Below are 14,345 nucleotides of genomic sequence, written 5' to 3'. Positions count from 1 at the left end.
GGAAAAATGTTAATTTTTGCATGTTTTGTCACATTTACACAGACTCAAACACACACAGAGTTTTCTATGAGTTCATGTTTGTTCTAGTTCTGCCTGGTTAAAAAAGAAAAGTACAAAGGCTTGAAATTTTGTGCTACTTGCGCTTAATTTATTTTTTTATTCTGTTATTATTGTATTTATTTTATTATTTATTTAAGTACTTGAATTTACTTTAAGATTATTTTAATTTAAGCTATTTTTAATTAATTTTCATTAATTTTATTGATTTAATTTGCCTGAAGATGATTATTTTGTACTTTTGTCTGAATGGTTGTGTTAAAAAAATAAATCAGACGTTACTCAACAGTTACTCAGTACTTGAGTAGTTTTTTCACCAAGTACCTTTTTACTTTTACTCAAGTAATTATTTGATGACTACTTTTTACTTCTACTTGAGTCATATTATTCCGAAATAACAGTACTTTTACTTATTTTTGGCTACTCTACCCACGTCTGCTCTTGCCAGTGATCATTTAATAAAGTCCATTTGATTAACAGCGTCTAGCTGCTACTTAACCCCTTAATTACTAAGGAAGTAATAATAATCTACTTAGTTTTTAACAGAATGGTTTTCAGTTTGAGTTTAATTTTAGTTGAACAAAGAATTGGGGAGGAATGTTTCATTCTTAATATCTGGTACTCAAAAATGTAAGAGTTTTGTGTTCTTATTCCACATTTCTACTGTACGTCGTGTTTGTGAAGAGGCGAGTGTAAACAGAGAATAATGTTGCTTTGTGCGGCTGCTGCCACATATTCCAGTAGTTTTTCATTTGGCGCCGCTCTTGTCCGGGTCATGTTGAACCCCCTCCAGCAGTTAGAGGAAGACAGATTGAAGCCGAGGCTTTGGCACGACTTAATTTCCCTGCATCAAAGGAAAATTTTGCCCTTTCTTACTTTGTCCACTTATCTGCTGGAGGGATCCCAAGCCGCGCGTGTAGTGGGATTAGCTGCATTATTGTATGTCTGCTTTGAACCTCACTAGGTGGTGCCAGAGGGTGCGAACTAATGTAGCGTCCCAAAGAAGTCTGCAGCATTTTTCTTTTTTTTTTTTTTTTGCTTCTTAAACCAATGTTCCCTCAGAGTAGGTTCAGTGAGCACGAGTGCACTGCCAAGCAACGCCCAGCGTCATGACCGCATGCACAGATGCAGTGACACCTGCCAGCTGTCAAGCTCAGACACACACACACACACACACACACACTGCCATTGAAACTGACAACCAGAGAGATGAATGGAGGAATGGATGAAGAGAAGCATCTCTTCATGTGTCATCCCACAGAAGGTGTGAGTGTTTGGTCTGGCGTCCTCTAAGCTACAAGCAGACCACGGGGTTTGCAGCCTCCAGTCTCTAAAACCTGCCTGACAAAAACATTCTTGTAATCGCCATCATAAAAACCCCAAAAAACAACACAAAAAGTTGAAAATGTGCGTCTCGTCTTGTTTTATTAATATGCCCTGTACTCTCGCCGCAGACACATGCATTTTTTAACATTTTAGATGGGCACCGACCTGCAGCATGTCCAGGCAACCATGCTCACAGCACGGTTTTACTGGCCTGTCTGGTATTTGCTTGAATGAAATATTGATATTTATCAGGTGCAGTCACACAAGAGGTCGTGGCTTTCATGGTATACTGGTTACCTGGCTTTTTGCTACACTAGTAATGCAGCAGGACAGTAGTCGTTACTGTTAGTTTTAAATAATTGAAGACACTGACCAACGGATTACAGCAGAAACAGGCCCAGGGACAAAATAGTCTAACCCAGGGATTTTCAACTGGCGGCCCGCGGGCCACTTGCAGCACGCCAGGGGCCTCATGTCAAGACTTGACTCATGCAAGACTTGCGTGGATTTCCTACTGAAACATGACGTACGCTTAAATCCAGAAAACGTCCTACGCACAAATAAATCCAGATGTATGAAACTGTGCGTAGGCATGAATCCAAGCACATTTCCTTTGTACATCCCAATCAACGTGGAATTGAGCGCACGTGTAGGATTACCAGACTCCTCCCTGTCCACGCCCCCATTTAAATATGCAAATGTATTTAAATAGGCCCTCGAGGGCCGGTTTCCCTGTTTAATTGCACCATGATACAAGGAGCTGTGTCATCAACAGAAATATCCAGACTTTGATGACAAGCTGGTGACGATCATTAATTAGAATCAGGTGTGTTAAAGCAGTGAAACATTAAAACATGCAGGACACCGGTCCTTCTGGGATTCAGTTTGACACCTGTGACATATTTTTTTATTTTTTTTTAATGTTCTTTATTTCATTCAAAAAAATAAAATAATTTAATACAAATACAAATGTTCTTAACTCGTGAATGAAAAGCAAGCAGAAAGAAGAAGAATCTTATCTGATCTGCCCCTTTTTCCAAGAAATAACTTCACAAATAACATAAATTAATCATATAATCTGTACATTAATGGAATGAAAATGCTTCCTGTTAACGTACACATATTCATCCAGTGATGGTGCTTTTATAGCAATGTGTTTGCAGTCGATAGCTCCGATTACATTAGGAAAACCGGCTAAATATTCTTTCTCTTCTTACTGCAGCATTTGTGATATCTTCTAACATTGCCAAAGCTGCCATTGTTGTTACCGGTATTTCTGCACCACTTTGCTTTTATATCCACTCGTGTAATTGCAGACAGGTGAATGTGTTAATTGTTCATCAGTGTGTCTCTGATGTGCACATCACTCTGAGGGCTTATTGTTTTCACATTATTAACAGTTTCCCAGCATCGCCTCTAAGTGTCGCCAACGGACCAATAGCTGTGGAAACGTGCGTACGCCAGCCATGAAGTTGGCGTCGGGCACCGCACATTTCCACGTTCATTTCACTCTTAATACATCTGAACATTTGCGTGGAAAAGGGCGTACGCCATGTTTTTGTGCGTACGCACCCTTTGTACATGAGGCCCCAGGAGCTTTTATGTGGCCCCTGGTCATATTTCAAAAAAGGAGGGGAAAGTAGTGTTGTCCCGATCGATCGGCCTCCCGATCACGGCATTTTCAAAACATCGGTATCGGCCAAAAAAGTATCGGGACATACCTAGTTAATAATGTTTTTAATATATATGAAATCGTTTTATATATCGTCGCATTTAACGTCACTTCCGGCCGGCGGCCGGCGTCATTGACGAAGTTAGCGAAACTAACATGGTTTACATATCGCATTTTGTTAATTAATAAAAGTTTAAGATGCTTGGTAGCCTTTTCAGTTGGTTAATGATTCATTGGACAGTGTTTGTACATGTTAATCTCTGCTAGAGATGTTTTTTACTACTTTGGATTTTTTGCCAGTGTTGCACAGTGATAATGTTTGTCACATTATTTGTTATTAACCTCCATTTATAGAGGACTTGTTTACATCATTAGGCTTCTAGGATTGGCCTGAAATGTTTTTCATTTGAATCTCTAAAAGAGGACTTTCATGCGATTGTTTTATTTTGCTGATATAATGCACAGATGTGTCATAAATAAAGGAGCTTATGGTTAATATTTTGGTTACTTATTTATAACATCAAACTGGCTACTATGGACTGAAATGCTTGTGCTCAATGCTTAATATAATATTCAAATAAGGAAATCTTGGTGGAAAGTGGTGCTTTGTCATTATGGCGTGTTTTATTAAAAGTAGGTTAATATCAACTTTATTAAGTTTGCACAATGCATGGTTTCAAAATGAACTTGCATTTAAAATAATATTTCTTTATCTGAATATTATATTTAACATTCACAATGACTAAATCTGGAGACAATTAATACATAATTCATATGTAAACTAAACAGATTCTCCTGCTCATTCCTGTTCACAAATGTATTATATATACATAAATCTGAGTGCAAAATACAATTTGAAAACCCCCAAATTTTCCATGCAGTGTGGCCCTCTCCATACAGTCCTTTGGCAGATGTGGCCCCCTGCCTAATCTAGTTGAATACCCCTGGTCTAACCTCTCAGGTCTTAACCTTTGTGGGATTGCTGGGTTTGGTCTTGTCTTTGTTCAGGAACCTTCAGGCAGGACAGACACGGATACTCATCCAGAAAGATGTTGAAGTCGTGCAACAGGGCTTTCCAAACAGTCTTTTTACCGTAGATGAGTACCAAGGCCGTGACGGTGGTGAAAAGCGAAGTGACGAAGAAGGTGAGCAGCGTGGAGTTGTCGTGGTTCACCACCATCTGGTAGTTGACGTACAGGTCGACCACGAGGAAGACGATGAAGTTTAAGATATGAAATATGAAATATGAAATATGAAATATTGATATTTATCAGGTGCAGTCACAAGAGGTCGTGGCTCTCATGGTATGCTGGTTACCTGGCTTTTTGCTCTACTAGTAATGCAGCAGGACATTAGTCGTTACTGTTAGTTTTAGCCCTTGTACTGTCTTCGGGTCAAAATGACCTAATTCTCCTGTCCTTCTTTCCTCCTTCCTTCCTTCCTTCCTTCCTTCCTTCCTTCCTTCCTTCCTTCCTTCCTTCCTTCCTTCCTTCCTTCCTTCCTTCCTTCCTTCCTTCCTTCCTTCCTTCCTTCCTTCCTTCCTTCCTTCCTTTTTTTCTCCCTTCCTTCCTACCTTCCTACCTTCTTTCCTTCCTTCCTTCCTTCCTTCCTTCCTTCCTTCCTTCCTTCCTTCCTTCCTTCCTTCCTTCCTTCCTTCCTTCCTTCCTTCCTTCCTTCCTTCCTTCCTTCCTTCCTTCCTTCCTTCCTTCCTTCCTTTCATTCTTCCTTCCTTCCTTCCTTTCTCCCTTCCTTCTGCTCTCTCCTTCCTTCCTTCCTTCCTTCCTTCCTTCCTTCCTTCCTTCCTTCCTTCCTTCCTTCCTTCCTTCCTTCCTTCCTTCCTTCCTTCTTTTCATTCTTCCTTCCTTCCTTCCTTCCTTCCTTCCTTCCTTCCTTCTTTTCATTCTTCCTTCCTTCTTTTCATTCTTCCTTTCTTCCTTCCTTCCTTCCTTCCTTCCTTCTTTTCATTCTTCCTTCCTTCCTTCCTTCCTTCCTTCCTTCCTTCCTTCCTTCCTTCCTTCTTTTCATTCTTCCTTCCTTCCTTCCTTCCTTCCTTCCTTCTTTTCATTCTTCCTTCCTTCCTTCCTTCCTTCCTTCCTTCCTTCCTTCCTTCCTTCCTTCCTTCCTTCCTTCCTTCCTTCCTTCCTTCCTTCCTTCCTTCCTTCCTTCCTTCCTTCCTTCCTTCCTTCCTTCTTTTCATTCTTCCTTTCTTCCTTCCTTCCTTCCTTCCTTCCTTCCTTCCTTCCTTCCTTCCTTCCTTCCTTCCTTCCTTCCTTCCTTCTTTTCATTCTTCCTTCCTTCCTTCCTTCCTTCCTTCCTTCCTTCCTTCCTTCCTTCCTTCCTTCCTTCCTTCCTTCCTTCCTTCCTTCTTTTCATTCTTCCTTTCTTCCTTCCTTCCTTCCTTCCTTCCTTCCTTCCTTCCTTCCTTCCTTCCTTCCTTCCTTCCTTCCTTCCTTCCTTCCTTCCTTCCTTCCTTCCTTCCTTCCTTCTTCTCTTCCTCCTTCCTTGACCCGAAGACAGCACAAGGGTTAAATAATTGAAGACACTAACCAACGGATTACAGCAAAAACAGGCCCAGGGACAAAATAGTCTAACCTCTCAGGTCTTAACTTTTGTGGGATTGCTGGGTTTGGTCTTGTCTTTGTTCAGGCACCTTCAGGCAGGACAGACACGGATACTCATCCAGAAAGATGTTGAAGTCGTGCAACAGGGCTTTCCAAACAGTCTTTTTACCGTAGATGAGTACCAAGGCCGTGACGGTGGTGAAAAGCGAAGTGACGAAGAAGGTGAGCAGCGTGGAGTTGTCGTGGTTCACCACCATCTGGTAGTTGACGTACAGGTCGACCACGAGGAAGACGATGAAGTTTAAGACCAGAGAAAGGGCCATCTGGATCACCCTCAGCTGAGAGCCCAGCTTCGGCACGTGGGCCCCGTTGGTGTTGGCCTTCATGTGGCGGAGATGGACGGCCAGGTGGATGGAGATTCTCCTGTCCTTCTTTCCTCCTGCTCTCTCCTTCCTTCCTTCCTTCCTTCCTTCCTTCCTTCCTTCCTTCCTTCCTTCCTTCCTTCCTTCCTTCCTTCCTTCCTTCCTTCCTTCCTTCCTTCCTTTTTTTCTCCCTTCCTACCTTTTTTCATTCTTTCTCCCTTCCTACCTTCTTTTCATTCTTCCTTCCTTCCTTCCTTCCTTCCTTCCTTCCTTCCTTCCTTCCTTCCTTCCTTCCTTCCTTCCTTCCTTCCTTCCTTTCCTTTTTTTCTCCCTTCCTACCTTCTTTCCTTCTTTTCTCCCTTCCTTCCTTCCTTCCTTCCTTCCTTCCTTCCTTCCTTCCTTCCTTCCTTCCTTCCTTCCTTCCTTCCTTCCTTCCTTCCTTCCTTCCTTCCTTTTTTTCTCCCTTCCTACCTTTTTTTCATTCTTTCTCCCTTCCTACCTTCTTTTCATTCTTCCTTCCTTCCTTCCTTCCTTCCTTCCTTCCTTTTTTTCTCCCTTCCTACCTTCTTTTCATTCTTCCTTCCTTCCTTCCTTCCTTCCTTCCTTCCTTCCTTCCTTCCTTCCTTCCTTCCTACCTTCTTTCCTTCTTTTCATTCTTCCTTCCTTCCTTCCTTCCTTCCTTCCTTCCTTCCTTCCTTCCTTCCTTCCTTCCTTCCTTCCTTCCTTCCTTCCTTCCTTCCTTCCTTTTTTTCTCCCTTCCTACCTTTTTTCATTCTTTCTCCCTTCCTACCTTCTTTTCATTCTTCCTTCCTTCCTTCCTTCCTTCCTTCCTTCCTTCCTTCCTTCCTTCCTTCCTTCCTTCCTTCCTTCCTTCCTTCCTTCCTTCCTTCCTTCCTTCCTTCCTTCCTTCCTTCCTTCCTTCCTTCCTTTTTTTTCTCCCTTCCTACCTTCTTTCCTTCTTTTCTCCCTTCCTTCCTTCCTTCCTTCCTTCCTTCCTTCCTTCCTTCCTTCCTTCCTTCCTTCCTTCCTTCCTTCCTTCCTTCCTTCCTTCCTTCCTTCCTTCCTTCCTTTTTTTCTCCCTTCCTACCTTTTTTTCATTCTTTCTCCCTTCCTACCTTCTTTTCATTCTTCCTTCCTTCCTTCCTTCCTTCCTTCCTTCCTTCCTTCCTTCCTTCCTTTTTTTCTCCCTTCCTACCTTCTTTTCATTCTTCCTTCCTTCCTTCCTTCCTTCCTTCCTTCCTTCCTTCCTTCCTTCCTTCCTTCCTTCCTTCCTTCCTTCCTTCCTTCTTCTCTTCCTCCTTCCTTGACCCGAAGACAGCACAAGGGTTAAATAATTGAAGACACTAACCAACGGATTACAGCAGAAACAGGCCCAGGGACAAAATAGTCTAACCTCTCAGGTCTTAACTTTTGTGGGATTGCTGGGTTTGGTCTTGTCTTTGTTCAGGCACCTTCAGGCAGGACAGACACGGATACTCATCCAGAAAGATGTTGAAGTCGTGCAACAGAGCTTTCCAAACAGTCTTTTTACCGTAGATGAGTACCAAGGCCGTGACGGTGGTGAAAAGCGAAGTGACGAAGAAGGTGAGCAGCGTGGAGTTGTCGTGGTTCACCACCATCTGGTAGTTGACGTACAGGTCGACCACGAGGAAGACGATGAAGTTTAAGACCAGAGAAAGGGCCATCTGGATCACCCTCAGCTGAGAGCCCAGCTTCGGCAGGTGGGCCCCCGTTGGTGTTGGCCTTCATGTGGCGGAGATGGACGGCCAGGTGGATGGAGATGGAGATGCAGCACTTCAGCATGATCAGCCCCGGCAGCACGTCGCAGAGGAGCAGGTAGATGACGTCGTAAATGCGGCCAGAGCTGGTGCTGGGCAGTAAGACCCCGCAGTCCTGGTGGTCCGTGTGGTTGTCGGGCTGGAACACTGCGATCATGGGCATGCAGGTGGCCAGGCCGCACACAGGGATGAGGAAAACCGCCAGGGTCACGTGCTTGAGGATGGCAGCCTGGACCTGAGACAGTGGGGTCAATTAGGGATGGAATGGACCAAAAAATGTATCACGATAATTTCTGGCATTTATCCCGATAACTATAAAAATGACGATAAAAAAAATACCAATTCAACTCCACCTTTGTAACTATAAATCTATCACCACATTCAGTCTTTGGAGGCCCCAAAACACTGATCTAAAAGATACTAAATGCTACTAAACTACACCAATTAAATTGAATTAATAAAAACCAATTAAATGAGTTACACCTGTACTGCTAAACTGTAATAACTCAAGCTCCTCGCTCTCAGATCCGCCATGTTTGTTACACAAAAACGTCATCAACGGGAATCTTTCTTTCTTTCTTTCTTTCTTTCTTTCTTTCTTTCTTTCTTTCTTTCTTTCTTTCTTTCTTTCTTTCTTTCTTTCTTTCTTTCTTTCTTTCTTTCTTTCTTTGTTTCTTGCTCATTTCTTTCTTTCTTTCTTTCTTTCTTTCTTTCTTTCTTTCTTTCTTTCTTTCTTTCTTTCTTTCTTTCTTTCTTTCTTTCTTTCTTTCTTTCTTTCTTTCTTTCTTTCTTTCTTTCTTTCTTTCTTTCTTTCTTTCTTTCTTTCTCCTTTCTTTCTTTCTTTCTTTCTTTCTTTCTTGCTCATTTCTTGCTCCTTTCTTTCTTTCTTTCTTTCTTTCTTTCTTTCTTTCTTTCTTTCTTTCTTTCTTTCTTGCTCATTTCTTGCTCCTTTCTTTCTTTCTTTCTTTCTTTCTTGATAATTTCTTGATAATTTCTTTCTTTCTTTCTTTCTTTCTTTCTTGCTCATTTCTTTCTTTCTTTCTTTCTTTCTTTCTTGCTCATTTCTTTCTTTCTTTCTTTCTTTCTTTCTTGCTCATTTCTTGCTCCTTTCTTTCTTTCTTTCTTTCTTTCTTGCTCATTTCTTTCTTTCTTTCTTTCTTTCTTTCTTTCTTTCTTGCTCATTTCTTGCTAATTTCTTTCTTTCTTTCTTTCTTTCTTGCTCATTTCTTGCTCCTTTCTTTCTTTCTTTCTTTCTTTCTTTCTTGCTAATTTCTTGCTAATTTCTTTCTTTCTTGCTCATTTCTTTCTTCTCTTTCTTTCTTTCTTTCTTGCTAATTTCTTTCTTTCTTTCTTTCTTTCTTTCTTTCTTTCTTTCTTTCTTTCTTTCTTTCTTTCTTTCTTTCTTTCTTTCTTTCTTTCTTTCTTTCTTTCTTTCTTTCTTTCTTTCTTTCTTTCTTTCTTTCTTTCTTTCTTTCTTTTTATCATTTTTACCATGAGATGACAAATTCTTACCGTGGGGAATTTTTTGGACGGTATATCGTGAACGGTAAAATATCGCCCATTCCTAGCATCAATTCAGTCAAAGCTAAGGTATGGCAAGGTTACGAGTCCAGTCACAGAACTTAACTACAGTTTCAGTCAACATGCCCAGCAAATCACAGAAGTCTGCTATGCAGATTATCTGTGTGGTCAAGAACATTTGAACTTTTTCAATTGCAGTCTCACTCACATCGTAACTTCAACGTAACTATGAACACTACACTTTAATGTGTTGATTAATTCAGCCAATGGGCCTTTACGCAATAATACGCATCCGTTTTCTGCACCACGGACACCAAGCGGCAGAGTTAGAGAGAAGAAATCTTGTATCTCGTATCTGACAAACGCAATTTAACTCATTCTGTTCACTTCATTCACTATGTCAGTGCAACAATATCTCATGGACATCCCAGTTTAACTTAAAACAGTTCATGTCCAAATGCAAAAAGGAGAGGGAGGGAGCAGAAGAGAGAAAGAGAGAGAGAGAGTGAAAAAAGTCAAATATTTCCCTTAAACAGATTTATAAGAGTGTAGGATGATTTGATATCTTACCTTAAGATGAACTTGCATAATTAATCCATCAGTGTCTAACAGCCTCATTAATAGCCTGACTCCCACTTTCCCTACCTGGTCCTTCTCCCTCCGCTGCCGGGGCAACATTGGACCCATCACTTGCTTTGATTCTTTGAAAAAAAAAGAATTGCAGTGTTGCCTGCTTCCTTTTCATTTTTTCAAGTTAGTAACCCTGCAAAGCGCGCTAAAAACGAGATTGACCTAGCGACAGAGGTGTCAAGTAACAAAGTACCAATACTTTGTTACCTTACTTAAGTAGAAATTTTGGTTATCTATACTTCACTGGAGTAAATATTTTTCAGACGACTTTTTACTTTTACTCCTTACATTTTCACGCAATTATCTGTACTTTTTACTCCTTACATTTTAAAAACAGCCTTGTTACTCTATTTCATTTCTACCTTTAATAAAAAATATCCAGTTAAATTGCTCCATCCGGATAGAGTGAATTTGGTTGTGGTTGTTTCAGATGTTCTTGTCCAGTTTTGTTCTTACATCCGTTCCCTCAGATTCCTGCAACCAAACTTGGATGTACATTCCAATAAAGGTTAGGATAAATGATAACATGCCTCTGAAGTTTGACTTTTTGCACCATTACAATACTTATAGGCAACTAGTCATCATATCTGCTGCTCTCTGAAACACATGTTAATGCTCAATAGTACACATATATGGTTCTTTAATATATTTGCATTATACTAAGATGCATTCATTTTCAATGGCTTTTGTCCTTAATGGCTTTTTTCCCCCTTACATTACTTTTACTTTTATACTTTAAGTAGTTTTGAAACCAGTACTTTTATACTTTTACTTGAGTAAAAAACTTGAGTTGATACTTCAACAGGAGTATTTTTAAACTCTAGTATCTATACTTCTACCTGAGTAAGGAATGTGAATACTTTTGACACCTCTGTAAATAATAGAATAATCAATACAAATAGACACTGAGTAATTCCATAAAAGTGTAAAAAAAAAAACATTTCAATTTTTTTTTTTTCTGAAGCCAAGGTGTGGCGGCTGCCGTTCCTTCCCGTGCCCAATACGGCCCTGACCTGAGAGTAGCAGCGGTTGGGCGTGCTGACCAGCTTGGTGCTGTAGTAGAAGGTGAGGAAGCTGGTGTCCCAGATGATGGTGAACTTGAAGCTGAAGATGAGCAGCAGCAAGACGGTGTAGAACGTGTGGGCGATGCGGCACTTGGTGTCGATTTCATCCATGGTCATCCAGAGGTAACACACCAGCTGGTGAGTCACATTGGCCACCGCCAGAGCCATGATGATGATCTCACTGGGACTCCGCTGCTTCTTCTCCATCTTGCTCCACAGGCTCATCAAAAATATGTAAACGTTAAAGAAGACAGTTGTGATGGCAACAAACCCTGTCAAGGCCCAGAGGGCCAATTTGGTAGCGGCTAACATTCTGGCAATCTTTATCCCCGAACAGATCAAGGGACTTGTTTTTTGCTGCGTTCACAAAGGTGATGGAAGAAAAAAAAATTTTTTTTAAATGAGACTATTCCTCATTTGTGTCACATAATGGAATCAGTTGCAGCTTGTCAGTAGGCCCTGAGGAAAAGATTCACACATTTAGCGTTTGAAATGCATAAACACACACAGAGAGAAGCTTAAATAAGAACGTTACAGGGATTGGTGGAAGAGTCTGCCATTTTTACCCCGAGTGAAGCTTTTTTTTGGGTCAAATGAGGTTTTCTTCTTTCTGAATCCTTCTGAAGGCTTACCTTGTTTTTTTTTTGTTTTTTTCCGGCTAGTCGTCACAAAGTGCTGTCTTATCAGTATTTTGGAGGGTTTGTTAAGTATTAATCACTACCTGGATCTGTCTGTAGGATGCACACAACTCGTTGGAAAAACCTGAATTCAAGTGTTCCCTCACGGGGAATTTATATGTAAGCATTAGATTTGCATAAAGTTGGAACCACAGGTGGTGGTGGAGCAGCATTTGCATCCTCACAGGTTGAGCAGGATATCTCCTGTTTATGGCGATGCAGTGACCTTACTGTAGTCTGTCAGTGCAGCATGACAACCTTGCCTGTCCACAGTGCACATTCGACCACATACCGCATGCAAATGGTTAATCATGCAGCATCGCCACGTATTTACAAACACCAGACCAGGAACACACCTACTTACCTGATAAGAAAAGCAAATCACCTTAAAATCACCTTCAGGATCTTATTTGTCACTGTGGTTCGTGCAGAGATGCATTTAGTGGAAAGACTTGGGTTTTAAGATTTCGAGTCACATTTACTTTTGAAAACCCAAACAATAAATATATTCTATATATATTCTATTGTTCACAGAGGTTTATATGTCACGTAAGAGTGGAAAAAACGATGGTTTCAAGGCTACGGCAGCCCGTCTTCTCACTCTGTGATTCTGAAAGAAAATGTGATGCAACACGGTGGTAAATGTGCCTGCTTCGTCTCTCTCATGAAACATGTTACAGACTTCACATGAAACATGCATCTTGTGCAAACAATGCAACTTTAAAACGGTGTTAATATTAAAGATCTTGTGTTTGTACCATGTTAAAACTCAGCTCTTTGTAGTAGGATCAGCCTTTTTTTGCACAATAGCAAAAAACAAACAATTGTTAATTCAAACACTCCTTGAATCTTGATTTTATTGGGCTTGAGTCGAAGATTTAACTTGTCAGTTCAAAGATCTGCTCTTTGAGAGACTTTATTTAGTAAAAGAGGAGGAGGAGGAGTAAAAGAGGAGATGATTAGATTTTTTTTTGACTGGGGCATTTTGACATTTGTGATAAATTATTGCATCTTTTTTCTTGCTTCATGTTTGTCTGACAGAGTGACTCATATTGCACCAATAAAACTTTGATAACAGGTGCATAATAGGTGAGGCCCTTTATTTAAGCATGACAGAGAAATGCTAAACATTAACTAAGAGTTGATCTTTGTGTCCACGTGTCTCTGCGGACTGTTGATTAACGATGGAGGAAGCATTCGCCACGTGATCCCTTGGTTTCTGTTTTTCTTTTTACAGCCATGTTGCTTCGGCGCTGACGGAAACACGTCTGTCAAGCTCTGTTGTTTATTGACATTCACAACAAACCCCGTTGAATAACCTGCAGAGCTGCCATCAGACATTTACATGGGATGCACCACTGAATTCTGAACTCAGAAAGTTTAAACAAACGGATGTTTTTGGGGTTGTTTTTTTTTTGATGATGTATATATTTTTTCAAAACTTTTTACAAAACAGAGTCTGGCATCGAGAAAGTAAACAAATACAGTATAAGACATGAAGTGCTTACATCATTGCATGAGTAACATTAATATAATAATAAATAAAATAAAAATAAGCAAGAAAGGGGAAAGACATATTACATTTTTTCAAATATGTTAGTATACATCTTTTATTTTCAATTCTTTTAATACATTGAGGCCACATTTACACATAGCCGGGTATTTACAAAAACGGATATTTCCCCCTCTACGTTTTGAAAAATATCCTTGTTTACACGAACCCGGATAAATACGCTGTTAAGGTGCTATGTGCATCCAAACCTGCAGGGGGCAGTGTAACAAGAAGCATAAAGTCATGCTAGCCAATCGGAATCCTGGAAAAAAACGTCAACAAATGACACGTGTGAAGTCTGAATAATATGGTTCCGCGTTAAATCGCCGGCGTAGCCTACGTACGGTGCGCGTCGCCGCGTACCCTACGCCGTAGGCTCTGCGTTGGTGTAACGCGGAACCATAAATCAGCCTTGACTGCCAGTTACTTCCAAGACGGAACGAGAGTCTTTAGTTTGGAGTGACAGAGAGGTGGAGTTACTTTTAAGTGTGACTTTAGAATTTAAAACAGGTAAAATACAAGAAAATATTGACGGTGGCCAAACAAATTGTAAACACAGGTTGCACAAATGATGCTGGTGACGTTTCTGTTGCATAATGTGACGTTCTGAAGCCTAAATCTCTGTTTCCCTCCGTTTACAAGCAAACGTGAAAACTGAGTTTTTGAAAATCTTCACTTTGGCCGGAGTTTTCAGAAATGATCGTTTTTGGTGACTTTGAGCTTCGTTTTCGTGTAAACGAACGGCCAAAACGCATGAAAACACCACCGTTTTTGCTCCGTGTAAACGCGGCCTCAAAGTACTTCTTGAAATCCATTTCAAAAACAGGAAAGAAAGGTCGACCTTTGGAAAACATGGTTTTATGTATGTGGAATTTTGCAATTAGAATAATCAAATTAATCAAGTGTTGCAATTTCCTATCTTTATTATTATAGTATAACAGTATATCTTTGGCATTCAAACGGATGGTTGCTTTGCTGGTTGATTATGGATGAGCAATTGACAACGGCTAGCCATTGGCTAAGCCGACTGTCAATCAGTCATATTAGAAATAAATGTATTACTGGATAAAAACTCCTCTGGTGCGGTACCAAAAAAAAAAAAGCTCAGATTTGTTATGGATGTAAAATCAAATAATTGAGACCAA

The 14,345-nt window shown here is 40.5% G+C and overlaps 1 protein-coding gene across 1 annotated transcript; it reads right to left on the bottom strand.

Moving 5' to 3' along the window:
- Positions 1 to 5,632: 5,632 nt before the first annotated feature.
- LOC133450924 (uncharacterized) lies at positions 5,633 to 11,283 on the bottom strand. The gene is made up of 3 exons (XM_061729825.1): positions 10,921 to 11,283; positions 7,722 to 7,991; positions 5,633 to 5,996 (listed from the first exon to the last, which is right to left on the bottom strand). Exons 1-3 carry the CDS (start codon positions 11,281 to 11,283, stop codon positions 5,658 to 5,660), a joined length of 972 nt encoding a protein of 323 aa, XP_061585809.1. The 3' UTR covers positions 5,633 to 5,657.
- Between the last annotated feature and the right edge of the window lie 3,062 nt (positions 11,284 to 14,345).

This window comes from Cololabis saira, chromosome 9, assembly GCF_033807715.1.
Source record: "Cololabis saira isolate AMF1-May2022 chromosome 9, fColSai1.1, whole genome shotgun sequence".
Classification (NCBI taxonomy): domain Eukaryota; kingdom Metazoa; phylum Chordata; class Actinopteri; order Beloniformes; family Belonidae; genus Cololabis; species Cololabis saira.
The sequence above is the reverse complement of the archived record's forward strand: the minus strand, read 5'-3'. Positions and strand labels throughout refer to the sequence as shown.